General features: G+C 36.1%; 1 protein-coding gene across 11 annotated transcripts in view; it reads left to right on the top strand.

Moving 5' to 3' along the window:
• Cnc (NFE2 like bZIP transcription factor cap-n-collar) overlaps nucleotides 1–25497 on the top strand; it is a 184870-nt gene that overhangs the window by 50710 nt on the left and 108663 nt on the right. For all 11 annotated transcript variants that reach the window (XM_076442745.1, XM_076442748.1, XM_076442740.1 and 8 more), the window contains 2 exons: nucleotides 4379–4546; nucleotides 15742–15817. In XM_076442745.1, coding sequence (XP_076298860.1) covers nucleotides 4379–4546; nucleotides 15742–15817 — 244 coding nt within the window. The remainder of the gene's footprint in view (nucleotides 1–4378; nucleotides 4547–15741; nucleotides 15818–25497) is intronic.

Raw genomic sequence — 25497 nt, 5'->3', positions numbered from 1 at the left:
TATCCCAAAAATATTGCACTTCCTTGAAAGAAGTGATTCTTCAGGTTGTTTGAAGTATTTCCCTCGTGGAAATGTTCTCAGCGGCTTTGTTAAGGAGTTATTAACGAAAAACACGAACCAATCAGCGGGACCTGTGCTCTATGGACCTGTGGTCCTTGTGGTTTTTCGTTAATAATTCCTTAACAAGGAAAGAATCACTTCAAGTGACCTCAGGAATTCTTTCAAGGAAGTCCAACGTTTTTTGAACACCCTGTAGTGCGGTATAATCCACACACAATTGTGAGCTGAGATTTTAAAGAGTAGGAAGGAGGGAAGAGAGAATTTTGGATATAGAATTTCAATGACGGGTCTTTATTAGTTTTTAAGATATTAATGAAAAACTGTCTACCATACATTCGATCCCGCCCATGTATACAGGCGTATACATATGTATCAGATGATTGCATAAGTTCGTGCCCGATTTGAAAATAAAATTCAATGGTGAAATTTTAAAGAATAAGCTTTGTTAATAAATTATACATATAGTCACCATTGTTATATATTTGTTATGTATAATCTTTTTTTTTTACACTCCGCCATGCAGTACAACTTGCGCCATCTATGATAACCGGGCACGAACTTATACAGTCATGCCAAATCTTGACAAAGACATTTTTATCATTCTTAAAAAAAAATTAAGAATATGGTACCTTATCTACAAAATTGTTCTAGTGTAGCGTGCTGATGGCGAATAAATTTAATGGTAATCAAGTAGCACCACGTCAGGCGAATAAGTTATCAGTCATAATTCCTTCACTAATTACAAATCATCTACGTAAATGGCTTCATGGTTTTATGAAGATTGAAAAAACAAATAGTATGCAGAATTACTGAATAATAAGCTAAGAATTATTGGCATAGTGAATTTCAGATTTTTCGCAAATTGTGGATAGGTATATCAAAAAATTAAATGACTGCACTGCGGAATCAATGTTCTGAAATCGTACATATTATTCTTTACCAAATGATTTACCGTACGATTTCATTTTTATGCTTCGTTACAAACTGTATCGATTAAACATATGTATACTGAAAATATCATCAAAATCGGTCGACATTGCAATGAGCTACAAACGTTTAAAGATGGTAAAAATTGCAGATTTTCACGATTTTCGCCCTTTAACTGTAATAAATCTAAGAATTGTTACGTCTTTCAATGTCAATAATTGGCACAGGTCTGCAAAACGTAGTTTTTAAATTTTCAATATAGTTAGAATGATTGTAGTCTGAAAATATCATCAAAATCAGTCGACATTGCAATGAGCTACAAACGTTTAAAGATGGTAAAAATTGCAGATTTTCACGATTTTCGCCCTTTAACTGTAATAAATCTAAGAATTGTTACGTCTTTCAATGTCAATAATTGGCACAGGTCTGCAAAACGTAGTTTTTAAATTTTCAATATAGTTAGAATGATTGTAGTCTGAAAATATCATCAAAATCGGTTAACATTGCAATGAGCTACAAACGTTTAAAGATGGTAAAAATTGCAGATTTTCACGATTTTCGCCCTTTAACTGTAATAAATCTAAGAATTGTTACGTCTTTCAATGTCAATAATTGGCACAGGTCTGCAAAACGTGTAGTTTTTAAATTTTCAATGTAGTTAGAATGATTGTAGTCTGAAAATATCATCAAAATCGGTTAACATTGCAATGAGCTACAAACGTTTAAAGATGGTAAAAATTGCAGATTTTCACGATTTTCGCCCTTTAACTGTAATAAATCTAAGAATTGTTACGTCTTTCAATGTCAATAATTGGCACAGGTCTGCAAAACGTAGTTTTTAAATTTTCAATATAGTTAGAATGATTGTATTCTGAAAATATCACCAAAATCGGTTAACATTGCAATGAGCTACAAACGTTTAAAGATGGTAAAAATTGCAGATTTTCACGATTTTCGCCCTTTAACTGTAATAAATCTAAGAATTGTTACGTCTTTCAATGTCAATAATTGGCACAGGTCTGCAAAACGTAGTTTTTAAATTTTCAATATAGTTAGAATGATTGTATTCTGAAAATATCATCAAAATCGGTTAACATTGCAATGAGCTACAAACGTTTAAAGATGGTAAAAATTGCAGATTTTCACGATTTTCGCCCTTTAACTGTAATAAATCTAAGAATTGTTACGTCTTTCAATGTCAATAATTGGCACAGGTCTGCAAAACGTAGTTTTTAAATTTTCAATATAGTTAGAATGATTGTATTCTGAAAATATCACCAAAATCGGTTAACATTGCAATGAGCTACAAACGTTTAAAGATGGTAAAAATTGCAGATTTTCACGATTTTCGCCCTTTAACTGTAATAAATCTAAGAATTGTTACGTCTTTCAATGTCAATAATTGGCACAGGTCTGCAAAACGTACTTTTTAAATTTTCAATATAGTTAGAATGATTGTATTCTGAAAATATCACCAAAATCGGTTAACATTGCAATGAGCTACAAACGTTTAAAGATGGTAAAAATTGCAGATTTTCACGATTTTCGCCCTTTAACTGTAATAAATCTAAGAATTGTTACGTCTTTCAATGTCAATAATTGGCACAGGTCTGCAAAACGTGTAGTTTTTAAATTTTCAATGTAGTTAGAATGATTGTAGTCTGAAAATATCATCAAAATCGGTTAACATTGCAATCAGCTACAAACGTTTAAAGATGGTAAAAATTGCAGATTTTCACGATTTTCGCCCTTTAACTGTAATAAATCTAAGAATTGTTACGTCTTTCAATGTCAATAATTGGCACAGGTCTGCAAACCGTGTAGTTTTTAAATTTTCAATATAGTTAGAATGATTGTAGTCTGAAAATATCATCAAAATCGGTTAACATTGCAATGAGCTACAAACGTTTAAAGATGGTAAAAATTGCAGATTTTCTTGAAAAAAAACTTGTGAAATTCAACTTTTAGTATTTTCTCTACAATTCCGACCAATTGCAATTTTCGAACAAATTTCTTTTCACATCCTGTAGTAAACTAATTGCTCCAGCTTCCCAAAGAAGTTCAAATCGTATGGTCCAATATGAAAAAAGTTATCGTCTTTGCAACAGTGTCCGAATATTAGTGGGAGTCACTATACATATGTATTTCTTTCAGGCTTTCAAAGTTGCATAATACATACCTTCTTTTGCTGGTAACGCGGCTGTGTTTGATCGAAGACAAAAATCTAATTACTCGCAAGATCTACGAAATCGCGACGAATTGCGCAGTTCGCCGTGTACCGTACGCGGCCCTGTAATAATACCAAGATTTAAATTAGCGAAGAAAATCTGTAGATTAGTTAACGAGGCTGAATACGAACTCGGCGAAATTGACTCAATTAAAAGCTACGGGCCAGCTGCCTCGACGATTGTGCCTCGTCATGTGATTGATCCCTTTTCCCAGGTTCTTTCTTCTCCTTTCGATCTCCTCTATTTCGAGATGCATCGATACTCGGCCATCATTAATCATGCACTTTTGTACACACTCGTCGATGAAACTCCCTACGAGCGACATCTCGGCTGTAACAAAAATTGTCTCTCATGGATCGTGATTCTGACTTTGAACAACGATCAAGACCAAAACTTATTAACTCTCGCGCCAATAAGAAAAAAACCGCCCCGATCAACAAATAAAACCGAACTTATTCGTTTATTTTTCAAAGCATTTGCGCGTTGAACGACTGAAAATTAGACTGCAGTTTTCATGCGCTCGTAACGAACAAATTTAATATTTAAACCGTTGATGATCATCGAGTTTTAATGAGCTTTTGAGCTTGTTTAGGATCAGGCGGATTTATTTTTAAAAATTGATGATAATTAATTATGTTATTATCACTTTTTAATGTTATTTGAATGTAGCCTCTTCTAAAAAGGGCGCATGTGCCGCACGGTCTTAAAAGATTGAATGAGAATAGTAATTTCCAATTGAAATGTTGTGATTTCAAAAGATAAAAGTCACGAATTATTCGTTTGCATTGAAACACTTGACATCGTAAAGTGGCCGATTAAATTATTGCATAAATTGGCCAGATTACATTGAAATAATCCATTTTTAAATGAAAGTTATAGCTACAGTCTGATTATTTTGTGAATGATTAAATTGCAAATATACGTTCAACAATTTAATGATTTCATCACTTCCTGTAATAGTAACAAAGCATCTGTAAAATATGTTCCGAGAGTTAAGGAATGGTATTAGAGACGTTTCTGAATTCGCGAAATGAAGAAACTTATTAAGAAATTCGCGTGCTACATTTGAATATTAGGAAATATTCATTTTCATTTGCTACGTTGCGTTGGGTTTCTGTAATTCCTTTTTGTGAAAGGTCCTTAAGAAAGTCCTCTATTTTCAGGACATGGACCTAATCGAGGTGCTCTGGAAGCAAGATGTGGATCTCGGTTTCACATTGGTGGAGCAGCCAACTGCCACCACGAAAAAACCGTCCACATCGGAAAAAGGAACCGAGGATGACATTGAGAAACTGAAAGCCCTGGAAGCCATCAATGCGAACGAAGAGAAGGTTTGTAAAATTGGATCTGCTATTATTCTTTTCACCATTTTTTTTTTTTCTAACATATCACAATCCTCAATGATATTAATCATTCGCAGTTGAAGCCAGTTTTGCACAAAAGCGTTGTATAATCTTCGTCGCTTTGTAAATCTTCGTTGTATATCATTTTGACTGCATACAATTTTCTAGTACTTTATTAATTATTTTGATTATACTGTATGTACATTACAACCATTACGACCGTATACAATTTCCTTGATTTAGAAGGAAAGGGAAATTTCTTCCTTTAGGACACGGCTTACACTCGAAAGCCTCAACAGAAATAACTGTACAAAACTATACATTTTTTCAAGGGGAATGAAACCATTTGTTTCTTGATAAATGAAAGTACATTCTCTGAATTTATAAATATCAAATTGAATAAGAATTCAAATTTTCATATGCACTAATCTCATATTTACATACATGTATGAATAGGACGAATTGAAATTGAGCAAATTATGTATGTGTACTCGTTCGATTGATCCAAGTATAGACAAAACTTGGCGATGCTCGAATTATTTTCAGTTGAACGTATAGTAATTCGAACTGGCGCCATACAACCGCCATTTGGAAACAAAGGATTGATCCAAATCGCAAATTGACTTCGGGTATTAAGACGCTTTCTTCCGTGTACAGACTACGATTCATAATTAACGACTTATTGTTTATCGAGAGGGTCGGCTACTTTCTGCTTTCACATGCCGGTAAAAGCTATGTAGATATTCCTCCAACACGTGCCACTTAAATTCTCATTACGTATACACATATGTAGGTACACATCTCATAAATGGACCCGACATTCGATGTTTCATTTACACGATATAAATTGTTCAATGCTGTTATATAAACTGCGAATTTTGTTCATTTGTGACAAAATTAAGTACCTAGGTGAAATTTAAAATAGTAGGAAGAGCAAAGAATTGAACAATGTCGATATTGTATTGTTTCCCTCCTCGTAAGGATATTCAAGAAAAGAATTTTCTAAGTAGTTTCCATTTTTTTCCAAGTGACTTGGAAAATTTTTATTTTACATAAAGATCTGCAGTCTATCAATATTTTAATTAGGTAGATATTAACCCTTTGCACTCGAAGCTATTTTAACCAGAAAATTAAACATTTCTTCCGATTTAGAATATTTCCATTCCGTATGATTTTTCTTACGATGAAGTATTATGATTTTATAGTGTATTTTTAAAACTTTGAAGGTTTTACGTTTCATTAACTTAAAATCTTGTTTAATACAAATATTAAATTGCAAATTTAAAGATATTAATTATAATTATAAATTTAATCATTGATTAGATACCGATATATTTAATAATGTAAATAATATTTTGAATAATGATACAACAATTTTTAGTGGTTCTTCAGAGGGGACAACCGAGTGCAAAGGATTAATAGCTTAACTGAAAGTGTTCCATTATTTGAAGCGTTCTTTTCTGGTAATAATCCTAGTGCAAAGGGTTAACTTTAACAATAATCTTTGAACAATAGAACGTTTTCTTACGCGTATATTTAGGAAGTAAAAAACAACAAAGACTACGTTTCGAGAAAGGCTTAAAACTTTTCCGACAATCGAATGCCTGAAATGCTAGTCGGAATGAAGAGCTTCGTTGATCGGAAACAACGAACAAAGAAAAACATCAGAATTTGATCATATTAATACTCGAGCAGACATGGTCATGAGAAGCAAGCGATCCGTGTCGATAGATCAATATCGATTCGTGAAGTCGACGGTGAGGCATTAAACAAAGATGACGCCACTCGCTTGGCTAACAGAAGAATTCGGCACTCGGGGTGGCTATCTCTTACAATCTCTGGGTCGACTGTTCAGACAAGTTTAAAAATCTTGTGGATTCTGCCCGTGAAATACTCGTACTCGGTCATCACGTTAATAATACTTGCTCATCCGTTAATACGCCTCTTTGAAATTTCGAAAAAAAAAGACGAAAAAACAATCGTAATTCACCAATTAACAGTGGAACTATGGAACGGGTTGGAATGACTTCTCTGTTGTTTTTTATTTCACAATTATTAAAATGTCTGAGTGTTATTAAATGTCAGAGTTCAAGAAGTAATATGTATATGCGACGAATAGCACAGTTTTTACAAACTGAAATTTTATTTTGAAGCAGCAGCGAATTCTTTTGAAATAATTCAAATAATGAAATAAGTAAACAAAACTATATGGACAAAACTCTGTGAAATGTAAGACGATTGAACGAGTAATTGATCGAAGTTTTTCTTTCTTTCTTCAACGATTTTAATCAATTGAAACAATAAATCAACGTAGTTAAATTCTTTTTATCGGTCTACTGGTTTAAATTGCACCTATTTACTTTTATTATAAATGCATAAAATCCGCAGTCTAGTAAGTAACATGATAAATCTGACCTTCTCAGGTTTTGTTTTATTAAATAAGGCGGTTTGATTTTATTCTACACTATTTATTATGGCCACCGACTATGAAATGTGTTAGGGAATCTGTCTGAATTGGATTTTAATAAATTGAAACAAATAAATTAACGTAGTTAAATTCTTTTTATCGGTCTACTGGTTTAAATTGCACCTATTTACTTTTATTATAAATGCATAAAATCCGCAGTCCAGTAAGTAACATGATAAATCTGACCTTCTCAGGTTTTGTTTTATTAAATAAGGCGGTTTGATTTTATTCTACACTATTTATTATGGCCACTGACTATGAAATGTGTTAGGGAATCTGTCTGAATTGGATTTTAATAAATTGAAACGAATAAATTAACGTAGTTAAATTCTTTTAATCGGTCTACTGGTTTAAATTGCACCTATTTACTTTTATTATAAATGCATAAAATCCGCAGTCCAGTACGTAACATGATAAATCTGACCTTCTCAGGTTTTGTTTTATTAAATAAGGCGGTTTGATTTTATTCTACACTATTTATTATGGCCACCGACTATGAAATGTGTTAGGGAATCTGTCTGAATTGGATTTTAATAAATTGAAACGAATAAATTAACGTAGTTAAATTCTTTTAATCGGTCTACTGGTTTAAATTGCACCTATTTACTTTTATTATAAATGCATAAAATCCGCAGTCTAGTAAGTAACATGATAAATCTGACCTTCTCAGGTTTTGTTTTATTAAATAAGGCGGTTTGATTTTATTCTACACTATTTATTATGGCCACTGACTATGAAATGTGTTAGGAAATCTGTTTGAATTGGAATTGGTTCAGGAGAACGCGAGCATCTTTTAATTCTTATCAAGCCTCCGTATGTGGCTTCCGTTGTGGTAATCGGTCAAACGCGGATCAGTCAAAGGTATAATCCCGCAGAACTCGTGGGAGCCATGTTCGGTAGACACCAAAGAGATTAGGCGGCTAGAAGGAACCATCCTACGCGCCTTTGGATAGGATCTCGGTTGGCGCTTTAAACCTCGGAACTATCGGCCTTCGATCTTGTCTTTCGCTTAATTCCTCGTACGCGAGGATACTTTAAAATCTTCGATCGTTATCGTATTCTCTCAACCGAGCCCTTTCGCTTTCTTCTTCTAACGCTGTCTTGTACAGTGAGCAATAGTGAAGAGTCTGCAGAAGAATCTTTAAAAAATGTAAGAGAGCACGGAAGGATACCGTAATAATGGTGCGAATGTGCTAATACACTTTCAATTTGATGCTATAATGCACAGCAAGGGGTAGAAAGCTTTAAAAGCAACGTATTACTCCGAAATCGATAGAAATTGGACTTTCAAAATGTGTTATTTTTGTGTAATCTGCTCTAGACATTCTCCCCGATGACCTGTAATTGCCAGATTTTCTTATTTTATCTAATACTCTTTATCTACAATCGTATCCTACCTACTTACGTGTGTCGAATAGGTACCTAACCTAAAACGTTAAGCTGAAGTGAACCTCGTCGCTCATCGTAGCTGCAATTCACTCCGCAGTATTAGGGACAATTCTAGCGATTTTTGTGCCGCAGTAATCAGCTCCACCTTCATTTCAAAAAAGGCAAGAGAAGTTTCTTTTTATATATTTTTATTGTGTCAATATGAAGAATGTACAATCATGTGAACAACAGTCCTTTGGTGATCGAGATGGAAGAAAAAATGATCTTCTCTTTTTACCGTTCATGAAGAATGTTCTTTCAAATGCTGAGACTATAAAAATATGAGAATGATTGACAATTTTGTTCGCCTCGCCAACGAGAATACATTCTTATCGGATTGTACCAATTTAATCCGGGCAAAATATTTATTTTTACGTATTTTAATCTCGCTAAGGAAATAGTACCGCGGTAACAGGTACAGGTACATTTTCCTTGGTATTCTTTGGAGAGAGAGAGAGTTGTGTGTACGTTCCGGGACGACTGATTTCGTTGGGTTTCTATTGTGCGACGCAACGCGACGCGACGAAAATATCGTTGAACGTCGATTTCCTTCGGGCGGCGCGTTTCGGTCGATGGGCACACGAAGAGCATTTAAGGATCCAGGAGATTCGAGGCTACGAGAGCTCATCCATAGTATGGTCACCGACAATGACGTTGCACCGCCGTTCTGGGCGGGTAGCCCATCAGACTTCTCGACGTTCTTTCTCTCTTCCCTTCACCGTCTCCTCTGGGTCCTCTCCTCGTTTTCTCCGTTCTTCTCCCGACCTTCGGTAGTCGATGTGTTCCTTCCTTCTTTTTCCGCGCGTCGCTATCTGCCCGCTTCGTCTCTTGGATTCTTCCTCCTCGAAGATCGCATTGTTCCAGCGGGTTCCACCTTTGTGAACGACGCGTCCCGATCGAGAACGAACACGCCGATCCACGGGCGTAGTTCGCGAACAGCCGAGAACAAAGGGAACTCTAGTCACCTGTCCTACGTTACCCTAACTTCTTTCACCGCGTATTGACAACCATTGTTTTCGGAGCGTAATTTCGAGATAGCCGGGGGTTCGCTTGCTCCGTGAAAGCCTGAGGACCCTTTCTTTCAACGGGAGAAGGAAAGTTGATTCATTGTCCAGTGTTTTCGTCATAGTCGTCTGTAGAGTACGCGAGGACCAGTCGAAAGGTTAGCTGTACCTATTTATTTATTTATTATTGCTTTAAACCGATTGGTTTATTTAGCAAGCACAGTCGTGTTACATGTAGCTTACATTACACAGCTGTTACATTGTTTTTATATCCTTATGGAACATGGTATACGTAAGAAGGAATTAATACAAAGAGGAAAACAGTACTTGGTACATATTGTATTAACCCCTTGCTGTACAATCTGCTTCACGGTTGCAGCGATTAGGGTTTTTTTGTTTCTGATCATTTCTTAGAAGAAAAAGAAGACGTATGTACATATTGAGGAATTGTAAGAAACAGAAGCTATATGAGAAGCTTCTTCGTCTATCTTGAAAAATTAATTTTTCTTGTAGCAAACATAGTTTAGACCGAAGTTTATTAATGTTTGTACTATCCAAAAGAATTTCAGAAGCGATCACACACTGAGACAAGCTTTAGGGATGTATTATAATATTATCTTTAAACTGTTTTAGCGTGTCTACATCATTTCGTACATATTCTACCTGTTCATTTTTATCATAAATGCATCTTATCCGCAGTCTATTGATGAAATAATTGTCTATGCAGCTTCTGTTGCTTGCAATTGACTTAGAAAATTTTTATCCGCAGTTCAGGGATCTCGCCTGCTCTGGGTTAGGGTTCACCCTTCGCACTAATCTGATCTAGAATATTGTTAGCACTAGACTGAAAATTTGATGCATTTTTGATGCAATTATTGGCAGGTGAACAGATGGAAGATTAATATAATTTTATAATATCAATACATTATTTTCAACTTATTGGAATGATTAAAGGAAGGTTCTTATTGTATTTGTGGCTTTTGCGTCTTGCAATTAATACAGAGAGGTACACACAATTGTTATTTTGCATAAATTGTTATGTTGCAGTCTGGGTATCACGTATGACCTTTCTCATTTTGACTACTGACTTTGCCTCAGAGGGAGATGAAGATTTTGAACAAAGTCTAACAAGTATGAATTTTAAATTTTATTTCAGTTAAAAAGAAAGGCGTAACGATTTGTTAGATTTTGTTCAAAATCTTCATGACGAGCGTGGCTCGTTAAAATACGGCAAGTGGTTGCCACGTGCGCAACAGACCTGGCAACCCGAGAAGTTGGAACAAGGCTCGGGCCTGGCCGGGTCCTTGGCCAACCGTCATAAAACAATTTCCCAAAAATTGCAGAAGGATTGGTCACCCGTACGACCGAAAAACCGTAAGCCCGAAAATTGATGAGACCTAAAACATAATAAACTTCCCACTTCCAACGTTCCAAACACACCCACAGCCATATGGAAAATCGGGAAAACAGACGCTCACCCCTACAAACGCAAACACAACCAATAGAATTGTAACAAAGAAAATATATGTAGTGCATAGCCAAGTTCAAGCCGTCACTTCACTTCAAATCCGAATTCCGAACCGTCAACACGATTTTGTACGACGCCCTTTTTAATAAATAGTAGGGATGGGATCAAGTACCTCGCAACCAGGTTCGAACTTTGATTGATTGAATTTGAACCCTTTCTATCAGTACTTCGATACTACTTTTAATTCCTTAAATGGTTTGACGCAAAAGAAAGGACAATAATATTTCGCGACACGATGGGTCCGTAAATCGGTGTATCGTCGCGAACGTAACATCGGGAAATTGTTTTATGAGGGTTGGCCAAGGACCCGGCCAGATCCGAGCCTTTTTCCGACTGCTCTTTCCGTCTCCTTAACTAGAATAAAATTTGATTCATTCGTAATCAATATTAAAGCATTAAAATAAATGCAGTAAAAAATGTAGTGTAAAAAATATCAACTTTCTTTTCTCTTCTACGACTTTTTTCGGACTAAAGACGTTTTTAATCACCGTAACTGTAAAGATAATGATACGGCAAGGGGTTAATAGCGTTATACTGGCTCGCGGTCAGATCATAAACGATCATCGACGATTTTACATATCTGGCATGAGTTTCGAATTGTTCGTGGTGCGTAAGATTGGAACGGTTCGCCGAGGCAATGGGTTCTATTACAGTGACTGGATTTCCCGGCCGAGCGAGAAAACAGATTTCTTCGATCGGTTTAATAGAATGTCGACGGGAGAAAAAGAGTGAGAGAGAGAGAGAAAGAAAGAGAGATATATGAGGGATCAAGGAGGAAACACGATTGCGTAATCCACCGTGTAGGGGGAGGGTTTCGAAAACAACGCGCCTATCCGTCCCCACTCCACGGGAACTATCTAAAGTGTATTCATAAAACCATTAAAAGTGGCAGCCGTTCATTTGTTCGACGGGACGCAATCGCCGGGGTCCGCGGCGCTGTGCGAGCGGAGGGTTTGCCGAAATGATAGATGTGTATAGCGCATCTTCCAGTACGAGGGGCGCCATCGATGGACCAAATTCGAGGGAAGAGGATTAGGGTGAGGTAGAAGGAAGCCGGTTGGCCGCGTGACCGATGAGGAGAGAGAGAGAGAGGAAGCCGTATAAAAAGAGAGGGGAGCCCAGACCCTGAGAGATTGGAGCAGCATGGCAGAGGGATTCCGAGGGACGTATTGATGGTCCTGGAAATTGAAAACGCGCCCAGCGAACCGAAGTGGGCTCAGCCTCCGTCTCTTCCCTGATTATTTCTGTTCGATGAAATTTCCGCCAGCAAAATGGCGGCCGGCTCGTCACATCCTGCTTCGAAATTCTCTGCTCCGATCGTTTTCTCTTTGCGGTTTTTAGCATCGCTTAGTGTCTCCCCATCTATGAAAGACTGTTAGGAAAGAAGTAGGTAATGATGATCATTTAACCCTTTGCACTCCAAGCTATTTTATCTCGAAAATTAGACATTTCTACCGACCTAGAATATTTCCATTGCCTAGGAGTTTTTTGAAATTTTATGGATATGAAATTGGTATTGGGATCTGACAGGAATATGGCGAGGAAGTGATTGTGTTCTTATCTCTGTAGAATTGACTTGCGTCCGAAAATCTTTGAACGAACGAGCAGGAGTACTTACTTGCTTTTCTGAATGTTTCTGTGTGCAATTGTTCATCGCACTCGCTGTCTTCATTGGCACTATTAGATTCATTTTGATTATCTTCACTGTTTAATCCAGTTTCATTGTCTGCATGTATACGACTACTTTTTTCTTCTGAGATTCTTTAACCTTCTTTCTAATTTAGATTGATTTTCTTCTGCGTCTTTATCGCATATTTTTTTCATGTTCGTATTTTATCATACGAAAAGGAGCTTCTGTGTTTTTCAAGCGTTTTCTCTTCGAATGAAATGTACATGCTTCATTATACTGAATTGTCGCGAGCACAATTTCGTGTTGCATGCAATTTAATTAATTCTCAAAGCAATTCTCCATGCTTTTAATCTATCCGCTTGTGCTCCATTTTAACGAATGCGTTTGTAATGTTGACTACGCGTTCATTCGGCTCTGGATAAGTGTGGAAACGGAGCAACAAATTTTTACTAGCTAATAAGTAAATTAGAAAGATAATTTTGATCACCATTGTATGGGAAATTAGGGAGGACTGATTGCATAATGTAGAAAGACTTGATATATTTATGTGTATAGTATTTTTCACGGAAATAAACGAAAAAGAAGCGTGTACATTTCAGCGTAGAGTGTAGCTCTTTGTAGACTCTTGTTACTTTGGAGCACCTCAAGAATTTTTCATGTTTTTTTCATCCATCATCAATTTTTCATCCACAATTGAATCCAGGTCAGAAGTACCAGTCCCGGCGCCACGCGAAATCGAAAAAATGACAGGTTACGAATTATTCGCGGAATCGTGACTGGCAGCAACCTGGTGACTTCAATAGCGTATTCGACAGTCACGGTGGCTCATTGATTTCATACTTATTTGGTGGAATCGACGTAAATTCGATGTGTACTGTCGATTGCAGAAGTCCTGGTTCAACTAAACAGTTATACCTAATACCTGTGTACAAGTTCAACACAGTAAAAATCCCTCATTGCTAATCGATATTTATACATTCATTAAAAAAAAGTTCGTCTCCACGCGATCAACTGAATTTAAATACTGAATCCAGTTCTTTTTAATTGGAATCCAATGACAAAACTTTTCTATTTTCAATTTTTTTTTTTGGTGAAACTTCTTGTGATATTTTCTGATTAAATTGACACTAACCAACGATACAAATAGGATCGTATTTACCTGTTTAATTCGCGACACTGAAGAAATGCATTTTAATGCATTTAAATAGTTCAATCTACAACGATTCATATACAAACACGATTTTTATCGTACAAATTAGAGTAAAAAATTAACCTGACATTATAGCTAGATAACTCCACTCATGTTCCAATGATTAGTTCGGATAAAGTTCGAAGGCTGATCATCGTCGCGTAAGAAAACACCCTCATAAACATAAACATAAAATTGAGTTGTCTGTGAGTGCAAAACGGAAGAAATACGGATAGAAATGAAAGGTATTTTTCGCATTAAGCGAGTAATGTACACATTGAGTAATTTGTATTTCGATTACACTTGTGATTCGCGTAATTAGCAATTAAATGAAGTGAAAAGTTCGAATTGTGTAATGCAAATACCGTGTGTGTATTAGAATACGATGTAATTCAATGACAATGTATTTAAATTAGTACAACTCTCTGGTTGTCAGAAAGATCTGCCATCTGAGGGTGAAATAGATGTCTATCTCGTTGGAGTTTTGTGAGTGTTGATTCTACAGTGAACGTGTTAAAAGCAAGACTACACTGGTAGCCGAACCGGGGCTGGGTACGAATTGTTTTTGGCATGCTACCGGTGCCGCACTTAATTTCGTTTCGTGGAAGTTGGTTGATCGAAGCGCGCGGGGGAATTGATCGAACTTTGTATTCATAACCCCGGGTCTTCGGATAACGCACCACTCAACAACGATACATCACGCAGAATGAAAAAGAGACTGAAGCAACGGTAGAAGGGTATGAAAAGCGGCAGGTAGAATGGGTAGAAGAGAGAGAAGCTAGTGGTGGTCGGATAGCCACTATCAGAGAGTCCCTATGATTAATGATCGACTACAATGCTGTTTTCATTAAACTCATTTCACTGCAGCTCGTATATAACACTGACATGGCCGACCTATGGCCTCGAGCGTATCAGCGCCCTTTACTCCTTTCTCACGTAGCCGTTAGGATCCCTTGATTATGACGTTTCTATGATCGCCAACCTTGACGGTCTCTCTCTCTCTCTATCTCAAATCCCGTCCAATTAAAATCCATCATTGTCGTGCGAACGACGTGATCCTTTTGATTATACGTGCACGAGAAAGCGTCTTGATTCACAGTCGAAAGCGATCGCCAAATTTCAAAACAACTTCATTTCTTCAACAAACTTCAAATCCGACGCGGTCATCGGTAGATTGGCGACTCTTCTTCCAAGGAGAGGTCACATTGACGGGGTTGTCGATTTTAATGAATCTTTTTCTGGCGAATCTAGAGCATAAATAAGCAGGCCTATCTATTTACGAAGATGATTAACATTTAATTTTATGATATCCAGAAAATACATGTGTATATTATTAATGCTAATGAATTATATAGGTAACGTTGCTTTTCTGATATCATTCAGAAAGCAAACCTTCTTTTCGAAAGAAGACTTAACCCTCCGAGTGCTGTGACGGAGCCATTTTTTACCGGGAACATCCATATCGTCATTTAACCCCTTGCCCTACAATATCATATCAGACTCGTGATGAATATTCTGGACAGAGTCTAACAAATATGTGTCCTATTAATCTCCTTTAAACCGAAATGAAATTCCATTTTGGTTTTGTTAATGTATAGTTATCGGAGAACATGTAGGCATGCAATAGACATAAACTTTCTCCTTTTTTAGGTGATTACGAACTACAATAAAAGTTATAATCACTGAAACCATAAAATAAATCGTAGGGCAAGGGGTTAAATACTCAATTTGTGGCAATTAAAATAACTGAATAGCTGTTTCATTGAGCATATAGAAAGACTAATGTGTCTACACGAGATATCATCAAAAGTAGATTTTTTAAAATGATTAATTAGGGCTCTTTGTACGGTCCTAAGCATTGCCAATTATATAGCTGTAAAAATCGTCCGTTGTCCGGGGGTTAATAATGATTTTTTTTAACAAACCTTCGTTTCCAGAAAGATACAAAGGAGTTCGAAACACAAGAAGAAGATCCATGGGCAGGCCTCGCCTACACCGTCGATCTTGAAACAGGTATGTATAAGTGTACCTCTGAGTATTTTAAAAGTAATACGTTCGAATGCTGGTTTTACCAAATTTGATTCTATTAGATTTGTATTAAGAAGTGAATCGCTAAATGAGTGCCGCAGTAATGAGCTCCTCTCGTTCACTCCAATGTACGCAACGCTGAGGACTTAATTTTTTCTATTAAAAAGGCAGAAGTTTCTTTTCATATTTTTATTGTATCAAAGTATGAAATTTAAAGCAATATAAAGAATGTACAATTGTGTAAACAACAGTCTTGCGGTGATCGAGATATGTAGAAGAAAAATGGTCTTACTTTTACCATTTCTGAAGAATGTTCATTCAAATCCTGAAATTAGAAAAATATGATAATGATTTACAAGTTTGTTTGCCCTGCGAACGAGAATACATTCTCATTGAATTGCGCAAAATTCAGGGCAAAATATTTATTTTTAGTTTAGTACCACAGTAAGTAATAGTTTGTAGAAAGATTCACGGTCGAGTGATCATATCTCTGCAAATAAAGTGTGTCCCAACAAGAGTGGAATATTTAAATTCCGAATAACATACAGTTTTTCTTTATTTACCATCGAAATTTTGATTTAACCACAAAGTAGATATGTGTAAACGCCCTCCTCGGCTTTGCTGGCACATTTGCGTTCTTTTGACGAAATTTTCAATCACATTTTGGCATAATTGTAGCTGAAACTTTTAACTTCAAAAAACCCCAGATAAAGAAATCCAAAGGCTTGAAGGGCGTAGTTCTCGTTTCCAGCATTGCAAGGGTGCGGGATGCGCCTTCTCATTTCCTGATAATAATTAGACTGCCGATCTTTATGCAAAATAAAAATGTTTTGCATTGGTTGTGCTAAGCAGGAATAACATGAAAATTCATTTCATCCCTTTACGACTTCGTTATATTAAAAGCAACAATACAACATTCCTGAATTTTTAAAATCTTCTACTGTTTTTTATTTCACCCAACAAATTTATTCATAAATGCATAGGGATCCGCAGTCTACTGATAATGCTAAGACGGGGGTTTTCCGTAGTTTTCACCATTTTTGTTGTGCCGAATAGCGGTCCATTTTTAATAATGGCAGACTGTCTACCATCGAACAGAAATTTCGCCAAATTTAAATTTTCCGCTCTTGTTGGGACACCCTTTATAATGTCGACTGCTACAGTTTCTCTATAAATATCGAATTTATATGTAGAGTTAATCGAGCGTGATAGACGCAGTTTACGTACACTTTTTCGGCACGCTAATAAAATCGAACGATAGTTAAGCAGTAAGTAGCTGCTTGCATTGGAAGCGTGTCGAATTAATGCCGCAATTTGCAAGAGCCAATTTGAACGTTCACCGCGAGAAAGAGGCTCGACCGCACCTGGCCGCACCTTTCGCAGCTCTAATTACCATAAACGCGCCGGTTAAATGCGCCCGTTGACCACTTTCCCGGACAATACGTTTTCACATCAATTATACGTTGACAGCTACCCGGTAGCAACGGTGCAATGCGCAGACATTAGAAATCAACTTGCAATTTCGATCGAACTGTTCGTTCGACTTTTTGGTATTAATAGACCACAGGTTTCTTCACGGCTTTGTCACAAAAAATGTATGTGCGACGTACTCACAGGATCAGGATAAAAAAAAAAATATTTGGAACACTAAATCTCCCAGCATCGAGAGATTATCGATGCTTAAATAGTGATGATGTCGTTGAAACAAATGCTGCAATAATAATCCCGGTCTTATTTCAACGTTTCAGAATTCTACTATTACAAAGCATCATTCGTGTTTGCCGGAGACAATTTCGCACAACGTGACAGTTGCAAGATTGAAGACATGCTCTCTCGAAAATGCTACCAAATCGAAGCGTCTCTGAAAATATTGAAAATTTCTCGTGAATTAATCTTCTGTAGATTTGAAGATTGAAGTCATCCTTTTATAACGACTAGACTGCGGATTTTATGCATTTATAATAGAAATAGGTAGAACAAATATAAAATAGTTGAAACATTCGAAGAATTAGCATTGCCTTCAACCCAATAAAATGATTCAGAAAAGAAATAAATGACTGTGTAGTTCCTGTATCTTGTAATCAATGTAAACAATTTTTATTTTGTATAAAAATCAGCAGTCTAACAATGACACAGAAAGTCTTGATGTACGATTTTCTTTTAGTCGTTCTGTTGCGGTTTAAATGAAAGGTGTACAGACAATCTTACAGTGACGCAACACACTCCGTGAGGTCTTTAAAACAGTGGACGAAAATAGTACGCCAATTTTTAAGGTGTCGATACAAAGGAGAGGCTTCAATCTTCAAATCTGTGAAAGAATCATCTACGAAAAAAAGTTTTAATACTGTCACGGTGGTTTCGATTTATAGAATTTTTTTTAGCAAAAATGTGTCTTCAGTTTCTCATCTGCTGCATCATGGGAAATAGTTTTATTTTTAGAGGAAAGCATTATGTCGTCGTGAGATCAGCAATCTGTGTTTTGAAATGGTTGAACGGCCTTATGCTAAGTTTGTTTGCGTAATTTTTATTCATCTCGATACCTCTATTCATTTATTAGAAATTTATGTTCATTCATCGGTCATTCCGTCCATTTTTTGTTGTCTTATGCCAGATTTTCAATACAAGCTGTAACCATTTAAACATTGTTAGCTTCTTATAGTTAACTTCTCTTATAGAAACAGCATTCAGGAAATAAAACAAAAAAAACCATTTGAAAATATTACTTTCAACAAACATGCAGCTCAAGTGTTCATTCACTGGACAGGTAATCCTATAAAACAACGAGAATTTTCGTTTTTACAATAACATAATGGTGTGCAAAAAAGATTCCGAAACAAGGCTGTTATAGAATCCTCGTACAATTGTACAATTTGGACAATCCTCGACAACTTTTGTTTTTCAGCTTACGAAGCAAAAATCGACGGTAAGCACAGCATTGCATGTTTTACGACAGTCACAGCTCATCTGCAATTTTCGCTCCACCATTATGGTCTACTGTTATGGTTCAAATCTTATTAGAATCGTTTCCATTGTTTTTCTGTCACGTACTCAATGAATAACAGATGGCATCTACATACTGTATACTGTATTATACAAAAACTTACCTTTTACGGACGAGTGCCGTCAAATACAAGACGTCATGCTCCTGTTTACTATGTCGATTACCTCCACTGCGGTGGCAAAAAATGTTATCGTCCTGAACTAATATAATATAATAGTATTAACACATTGTTTGCGGGCAGTTTTTTCATCAATCCACCCCGTAAAGCGAGCAATTTTTTCGGATCGGTGGTTACAGTCGCGAAACGATTAATAATGTAATTATGATTTACCTACTACATGTCTCGCAACGGTTGGCGCCTAATTCTTACTGTGCAACGCATTTTAAGCGTCTCCCGCAAACAATATCTATGTTAATTACATTCGCTACCGACGTCACACATCGAATTGCAGAGACAATACTGAAAGCTGTATTTTGCAACATTTTTATGTGAGTTTGTAACGAAAACTTAGAAAACACGTAGATCTGTATCAATTAAACATATTCTGAAAATTTCATTAAAATCGGTCGACGTTGCATTGCACTAGAAACGTTTAAAAATGTTGAAAATTTTAGGTTTTTACGATTTTCGGCCTCTAACTGAAATAAATCGAAGGATTCTTACTTAGATATTTCAGTGTCTGTCATTTTTCCCGCATCAGCCGATTTCGACGAAACTTTCACAGTGCATACATTGACACAGATCTTGTATAAAACGTATTTTTTAAATTTTCAATATACATAAGATACAGTGGTCGAAATTTCTATAAAGTCATCTTCCTGTTCATAGATATTTGAAAAAAATATCACCATTTTTGTTGATTTATCGTATCTGGTCTTGTGCCTTGTAGACACTCGGACTGCGTACTCTAGACCGCTATGTTTACTATTTACGTTTTTCTAAATTTCTTTCTGTGTGGTGCAGAACACAAGTGCGAAGTTTCTGTATAAAGTCGCTTAGTGTTTCTCTGTATTCTGAGCAGAGAACTACGGAAAACTGCGAATGTATTCTAAAAGTATTAGTTTTAGAGCTCACAGAAATCCCGTTTGTTATAATTTGATTCACGTGTATGAGAATGCCGAGAGGAAAAGTACTAACAACCGAAGAAAAAGCATCAATCGATGATGCTTATAAAGATATGGGCTGCTCTGATCGCGCAATTGCTAAGAAAACTAATCGGTCATATACTGTGATTAATAATTATATCAATTTACGTGAAAATTACGGGAAAAAATCATCTTAAAGGTAGTAATAAAAAATAGTCAAAGAGACAACATTCAATATTAACGTGGTCTGCAGCTAAGGAAAGGAAAAATCCAGCACAATTTCGAGCTGAACTGGAGCTCCTGGTAACGACAACACGTGTGCAACAACTTTTAAATTCGTCTGGACAAAAATACAACGTAAACCAGGCCTTAAAGAAGTACACAAACCGGCCGGTATTGATTACGCACGGGCACAAAACACAGTGACTTTATAGAAATTTCGACCACTTGTAAAATGCAACTTTTAGTATTTTCTCTACATTTTCGACCAATTGCAATTTCTGAAAAAAATCCATTAAAAAGTCCAATATTAAACAAAGTAAATGTTGTTTGAAATATCGATCGCAAGATAATGAAATGTATAATATTCAAATGTTCTCGGCGCAACGGTTCGATCAGTTAATAGGAAAAAAGCAAAATTTGCACGTTAGTTAGGAACTTTCAACGTTTCGATCTTCATTCAGATCATTTTCAAGAAAGTAGAAAAAACTGCGTCTGAAAAATATATTTTCACAATGTAAAACCAGAAACTTTAAAATATCTGCGTAACCAGAATGTAACAATGCAACAAGATACTGCAATAATTTACTTACATTGCTTTATAAAGATTATAAATACGGAATTGAAATTGTCTTAGCACATGCTGCTTTCATGTCGTCAGACAGGATACTGGATCATAGACCATCAAAGTCATTAGACACAGAACGTAACTGGTCGATCGATCAGAAACGTTGAAAGTTCCTAACTAACGTGCAAATTTTGCTTTTTTCCTATTAACTGATCGAACCGTTGCGCCGAGAACATTTGAATATTATACATTTCATTAAACAAAGTTATCGTTTTTTTCTTTTTTCTTTTGAGCGGGTCCGAATATTAATGGGAATCACTGTAAATACGAGAGAAGGGAACCGAAGAGAATCGTTGGACGCGGACCTGGCGCGCTTTACCTGGCTGCCAAGGTGCATTCTGTCCGAGCACACTTGATCACGAATTTTCAGAGCCAGATTGCCAGTTCCATAAGACTCGGGGAGTGGCCTCAGAAACGCCCTCGCTACCTTCATCCCTCCCTTAGCACCCGAGCCCACCATCCCGGCCAGAGCCAGCCAGCCCTTCACGTTCGGTTCTCCTTCTTCTCTGCATTTAATTACTTTGCGTCGCGACGGCGACGGGCAGAGAGTGCGCCTAGCCCGCCGCGCCACCGCTCCGCGTTCTGCTCCGCTCCGCTCTGCGATCCACTCTACGTCGTGTTTCGTATCGACGCTTGACGAAGGTTCGCTCGTTAAAACCTTTTTAAAATGTCGGCGTATCCGCGAAGCTCTTCCTTTTTTTATTGGCCAGGAAAAGCAAAAAATCCTGTCTTCGCTAAGATCCCCTTAAAAGCGACCGCGCGATACCGACGATCGGCCCGATAGATTGTTTTCGATCGTACAAGACATCGATACGCGCGAGACTTGTAATCACATTGTGATTTTCCGAAATTATTTTCATTTCACTTATATCCCTTTCCGAGGTGTTAGTCCTATCCGGTTCTGTGCGCAGGCAGGCGTCACAGTCACTTTTGCTCCAATCGAGGAGAGGGTGGTAATGTCGGATATCAATTTTATCTTTTTATCCTGAACAACTTGAGTGGTAATTCTGAGTTTGTTGTTTACGTTAGAGCTTGTTTACATTACGCAATATAGCGGTATCTAATCAGTAGACAGCGTCGATGTCAATGTCCACTGACATTTGATACAGTGAAAACATTTTAAAAATAGTGTTAGATCATTTTCAGCCTGTTACACACATTACGATAGAAAATCAATTCTCATTTCACTCCAGTTTGTCGCGATTCCGATAGAAAATTTTTATTTTGCCGAAAGATCCGCTGCCTACTAATCAATTACTGAACATTTAGTATTGTATGAGGTATTACGCCATTTTCATCGAAATAACCCTGGCAGTTAAGGAAGCGTCGTAAAATAAATAAAATAAAAAAAATATCCATAAAATTTCAAAAATCATAGGAAATGAAAATATTTTAGGCCGGAAGAGGTGTTTAATTGTTGAGTTAGAATAGCTCCGACTGCAAAGGGTTAATCTTGAAAATCTCAGAACGGAAACATCATTTTTTTCAGTATTGTACGATTCCTGAAATTTGCAATCTAGAGAAAAATATTTGTTTACTCATTCACTGGCAAACTAGTCGGTCTAACTAAAAAAATTCAAATCCTTTGAACCAATTTTAAACAAGTCATGCGATTTTTACGAGTGGCAGACACCGAGTTTGAGTAAATAAAAAATAGTATTAAAACTATTATACATGCTGTAATGAGGTTTAAATAAGGTGTAACTAACGATAGAATGATTGATGCACGAAATAGGCGAGAGTGGAAGATGATAGGGCAATTGTTGTAAGCCGAGTCCTCTTTTTATGGCTGGCAGGCTGAAAAATAAATTACTTGTTTGCTACACTCTCTTTCTCGTTTCTCCAGAAATTTTAACGGTACTCAAATTGTACATACGTCATTATGTTAATTGTAAAAAACAATACACAATGCAATATACAGCAATATACAGACAGCTTCACCTCTTACATAGTTCCTGCTGTTTCATTTAAAGAAATGTAAGCTTCTAATACTCGAAAATGTTCATACTTAAAACTGTTAGAAGATTTCTTCCAACTCGCTAAACTATTGACTTCTTAATAATGTAGTCTTTACCTGTTTGGAGGTTGCATTTAAGTGAGACTTTTTACATATTGTTCGTGTAAGTAGAGAACTACTACAAGGAAGTTCGCTTCAGTTGATTAGTATGTTAGTTTTACAACAGACACCATTGTACATAATAGTAGTATAGTGAGCGGCGAACTATTTAAAAGATAATAAAACATTTTAGTCGCTTAGAAATCTTTTCTACCTAGACGCATGAGGAGGTAAGTAGCTCCAAAATATTTAAATTCTACTTATTCGATTAAATAAATTCTCATACAATATCAAAAGGAATTCTTTTTAATTATTCATTGTTCGATAGTTATTGTAATTCGTCGGCTAAAATGATGCGAGATAGAAAAACGATTAAACGAACTGTCGTTGCCTCTATATTTTTATTCAAGTAAGGGAACAGCAGTGTCGGAAGACTGATTATTAGATTTTTCTGGGCTAATTTATGGGAATTCGAATGAAAATATTCATAACATCCCCGTGTTAAAGATTCTACTATGTATATGCCTTTTGAAATATGTTTTTATATTTGGTCTGAGAAGATTTAACCCTTCGCACTCGGAGCTGTTTTATCTCGACAATATTAACACTAAACTGCCGGTCAAATGACCGGTTTTATATTGTTCGTCTTACAATTATTGAAATTACGAAGTTGTTCACATGGAAATTGATTCGATAAATTTCTTTATACAAGCATATATTGTAATTAAAGTTGCACAAAATCTAACTGAATAGAGCCTTGTCATTTTTGTAAGCTAAAACATTTTAATCGCTTTTAGTACTCGGCAGGTTTAGTGTTAAACATTTCTTCCGACCTAGAATAATTCCATTCTACATATATGATTTTTTTTCATTTTATGGATATGAAATTAATATGATACCTCGTGCAATATTTAAATCTTTAGTCATTGGTTAGATCCCTACATATTTAATATTGCAATAATATTTTGAACAATGGTACAGCAATTTTTAGTGGTGACTCTGAGTCACCAGTCGAGTGTTTATGTTTGCAATTATCCAATCCAAAAGCTCGTGTCCAATTAGTTATACATAATTAATGTCAATTAATTATACGTAAGTACAATCACCACCATTTTCTACAAATGCCTTTCAAAGTTTTATAAGCTGCTGCACTCCTTTTTAAAAAGCAACTTGAGGTCTCTGAAAAGCGAGTACGAACTTTCGCAATCATTCAAAAACAGAGTCCTATTAATTTATAATAAACGACAGAAGTGCTTTTCGGTTGAAAAATGTAGAAAAAACCGAATTATTTCTTTTTCTACTGAACGTCGATCACATTTTTGATTCGTTTCTAGCAGAAATTTGTTCAGAACTGTACTAACGTAATGGATTCGGTCACGGTTCTCTAAAGAAATATTATTGATCGGTGCGAAATAATTTTCCATGCGTGAAACACGTTCCCGGGCACAATAAATCGGACGTTGCGGTTTTATTTCTATTATCAGGTTGATTGACTTTTTAATTAGCCACTCCTGCCGTCGTGGCTGGTTATGTTGTAGTGTACATAAGCGTACAATCGCTACTGGCAAAGCTTGTCCCAAGAAAATGCATGCTTTCGATGTAGTTGAAAGAATGTAAATGGCGCGCGACGTGCATGACGTTACATCAAGTGGCAGGTAGCTGAAGAAAGAGAGAAATGGAATTAAACAAGAGAACACTTTTTATCCATTTCGCGATTGCTGTTTTTCTTTTTTTTCTTTTTTCTTGGACACAATTTATTCTGCAACGGTTCGTAAGCTTATCACTATACTATCATCCCCTGTTGTTACCTTTTCATTTCATTTAAACATTCTCAGTACCTCGCTGATACATATATGATGGCGATTGGTAGACATTTTATGCATTTATGACAAAAATGATTAAGTGAAATTCAAAATTCTATACAATCTATGAGGAACCTAAGAGTGTCGCCGCAATTATTTAACTTCTTTGTCTGACAATTGACTTGGACTATTTTTATTTTGCAATAGTAAGGACTATACACTGCGGATTTTATGCATTTATGACAAAAATGAGAATCTGAACAAACAAAAAAAGAATCTAACTGTAAGAGTATCGACACATTGCAATCACTTTTTATCTGACCCGAGAATCTTGCAATTGATGAAGAAAAGAGAGTAGTAGAGTTTCATTTTGCATAAAGATCCGCAAACCTGTAAAACAGTTTTTACAAATGTAAAACAGTAGCGATGGTTAGTCAGCGGATTTTATGCATTTGTGAAAAAAATGAGTAGGTGTAACTCGAAACAGCGAAAACATTAGAAGAATTTAAAACCACTGTTATATTATTTTCGACGTCATGCTAAGAATGAAAATAAATTTCTATTACACTCCAGTTGATTACAAATCGAATTTGAAGAATTTCAAAAGTACCCACTGGTTTTTTTCAACTTATTCAAGTTACTAAGAAAATAAATAAATATCCACGTGACGGCTGTATCTTGCAATTAATACAGGCAAATTTTATTTTGCATTGAAATCCACAATCCAGCGATCAGTCAGTGAATCAATGATATTTCACATTGACCTGGATACGTGTCATTTTGAATTTTAACCCTTTATATACATATAAAATGGGTTCTTATGTGTGCTTGGTTCTTCCTTTATTCATTTAATTGTCCTATTTTTTTAGTTAA

Source organism: Lasioglossum baleicum, chromosome 18, assembly GCF_051020765.1.
Source record: "Lasioglossum baleicum chromosome 18, iyLasBale1, whole genome shotgun sequence".
In the NCBI taxonomy this organism is placed as follows: Eukaryota; Metazoa; Arthropoda; class Insecta; order Hymenoptera; family Halictidae; genus Lasioglossum; species Lasioglossum baleicum.
This window is presented reverse-complemented; position numbering and strand designations above follow the sequence as displayed.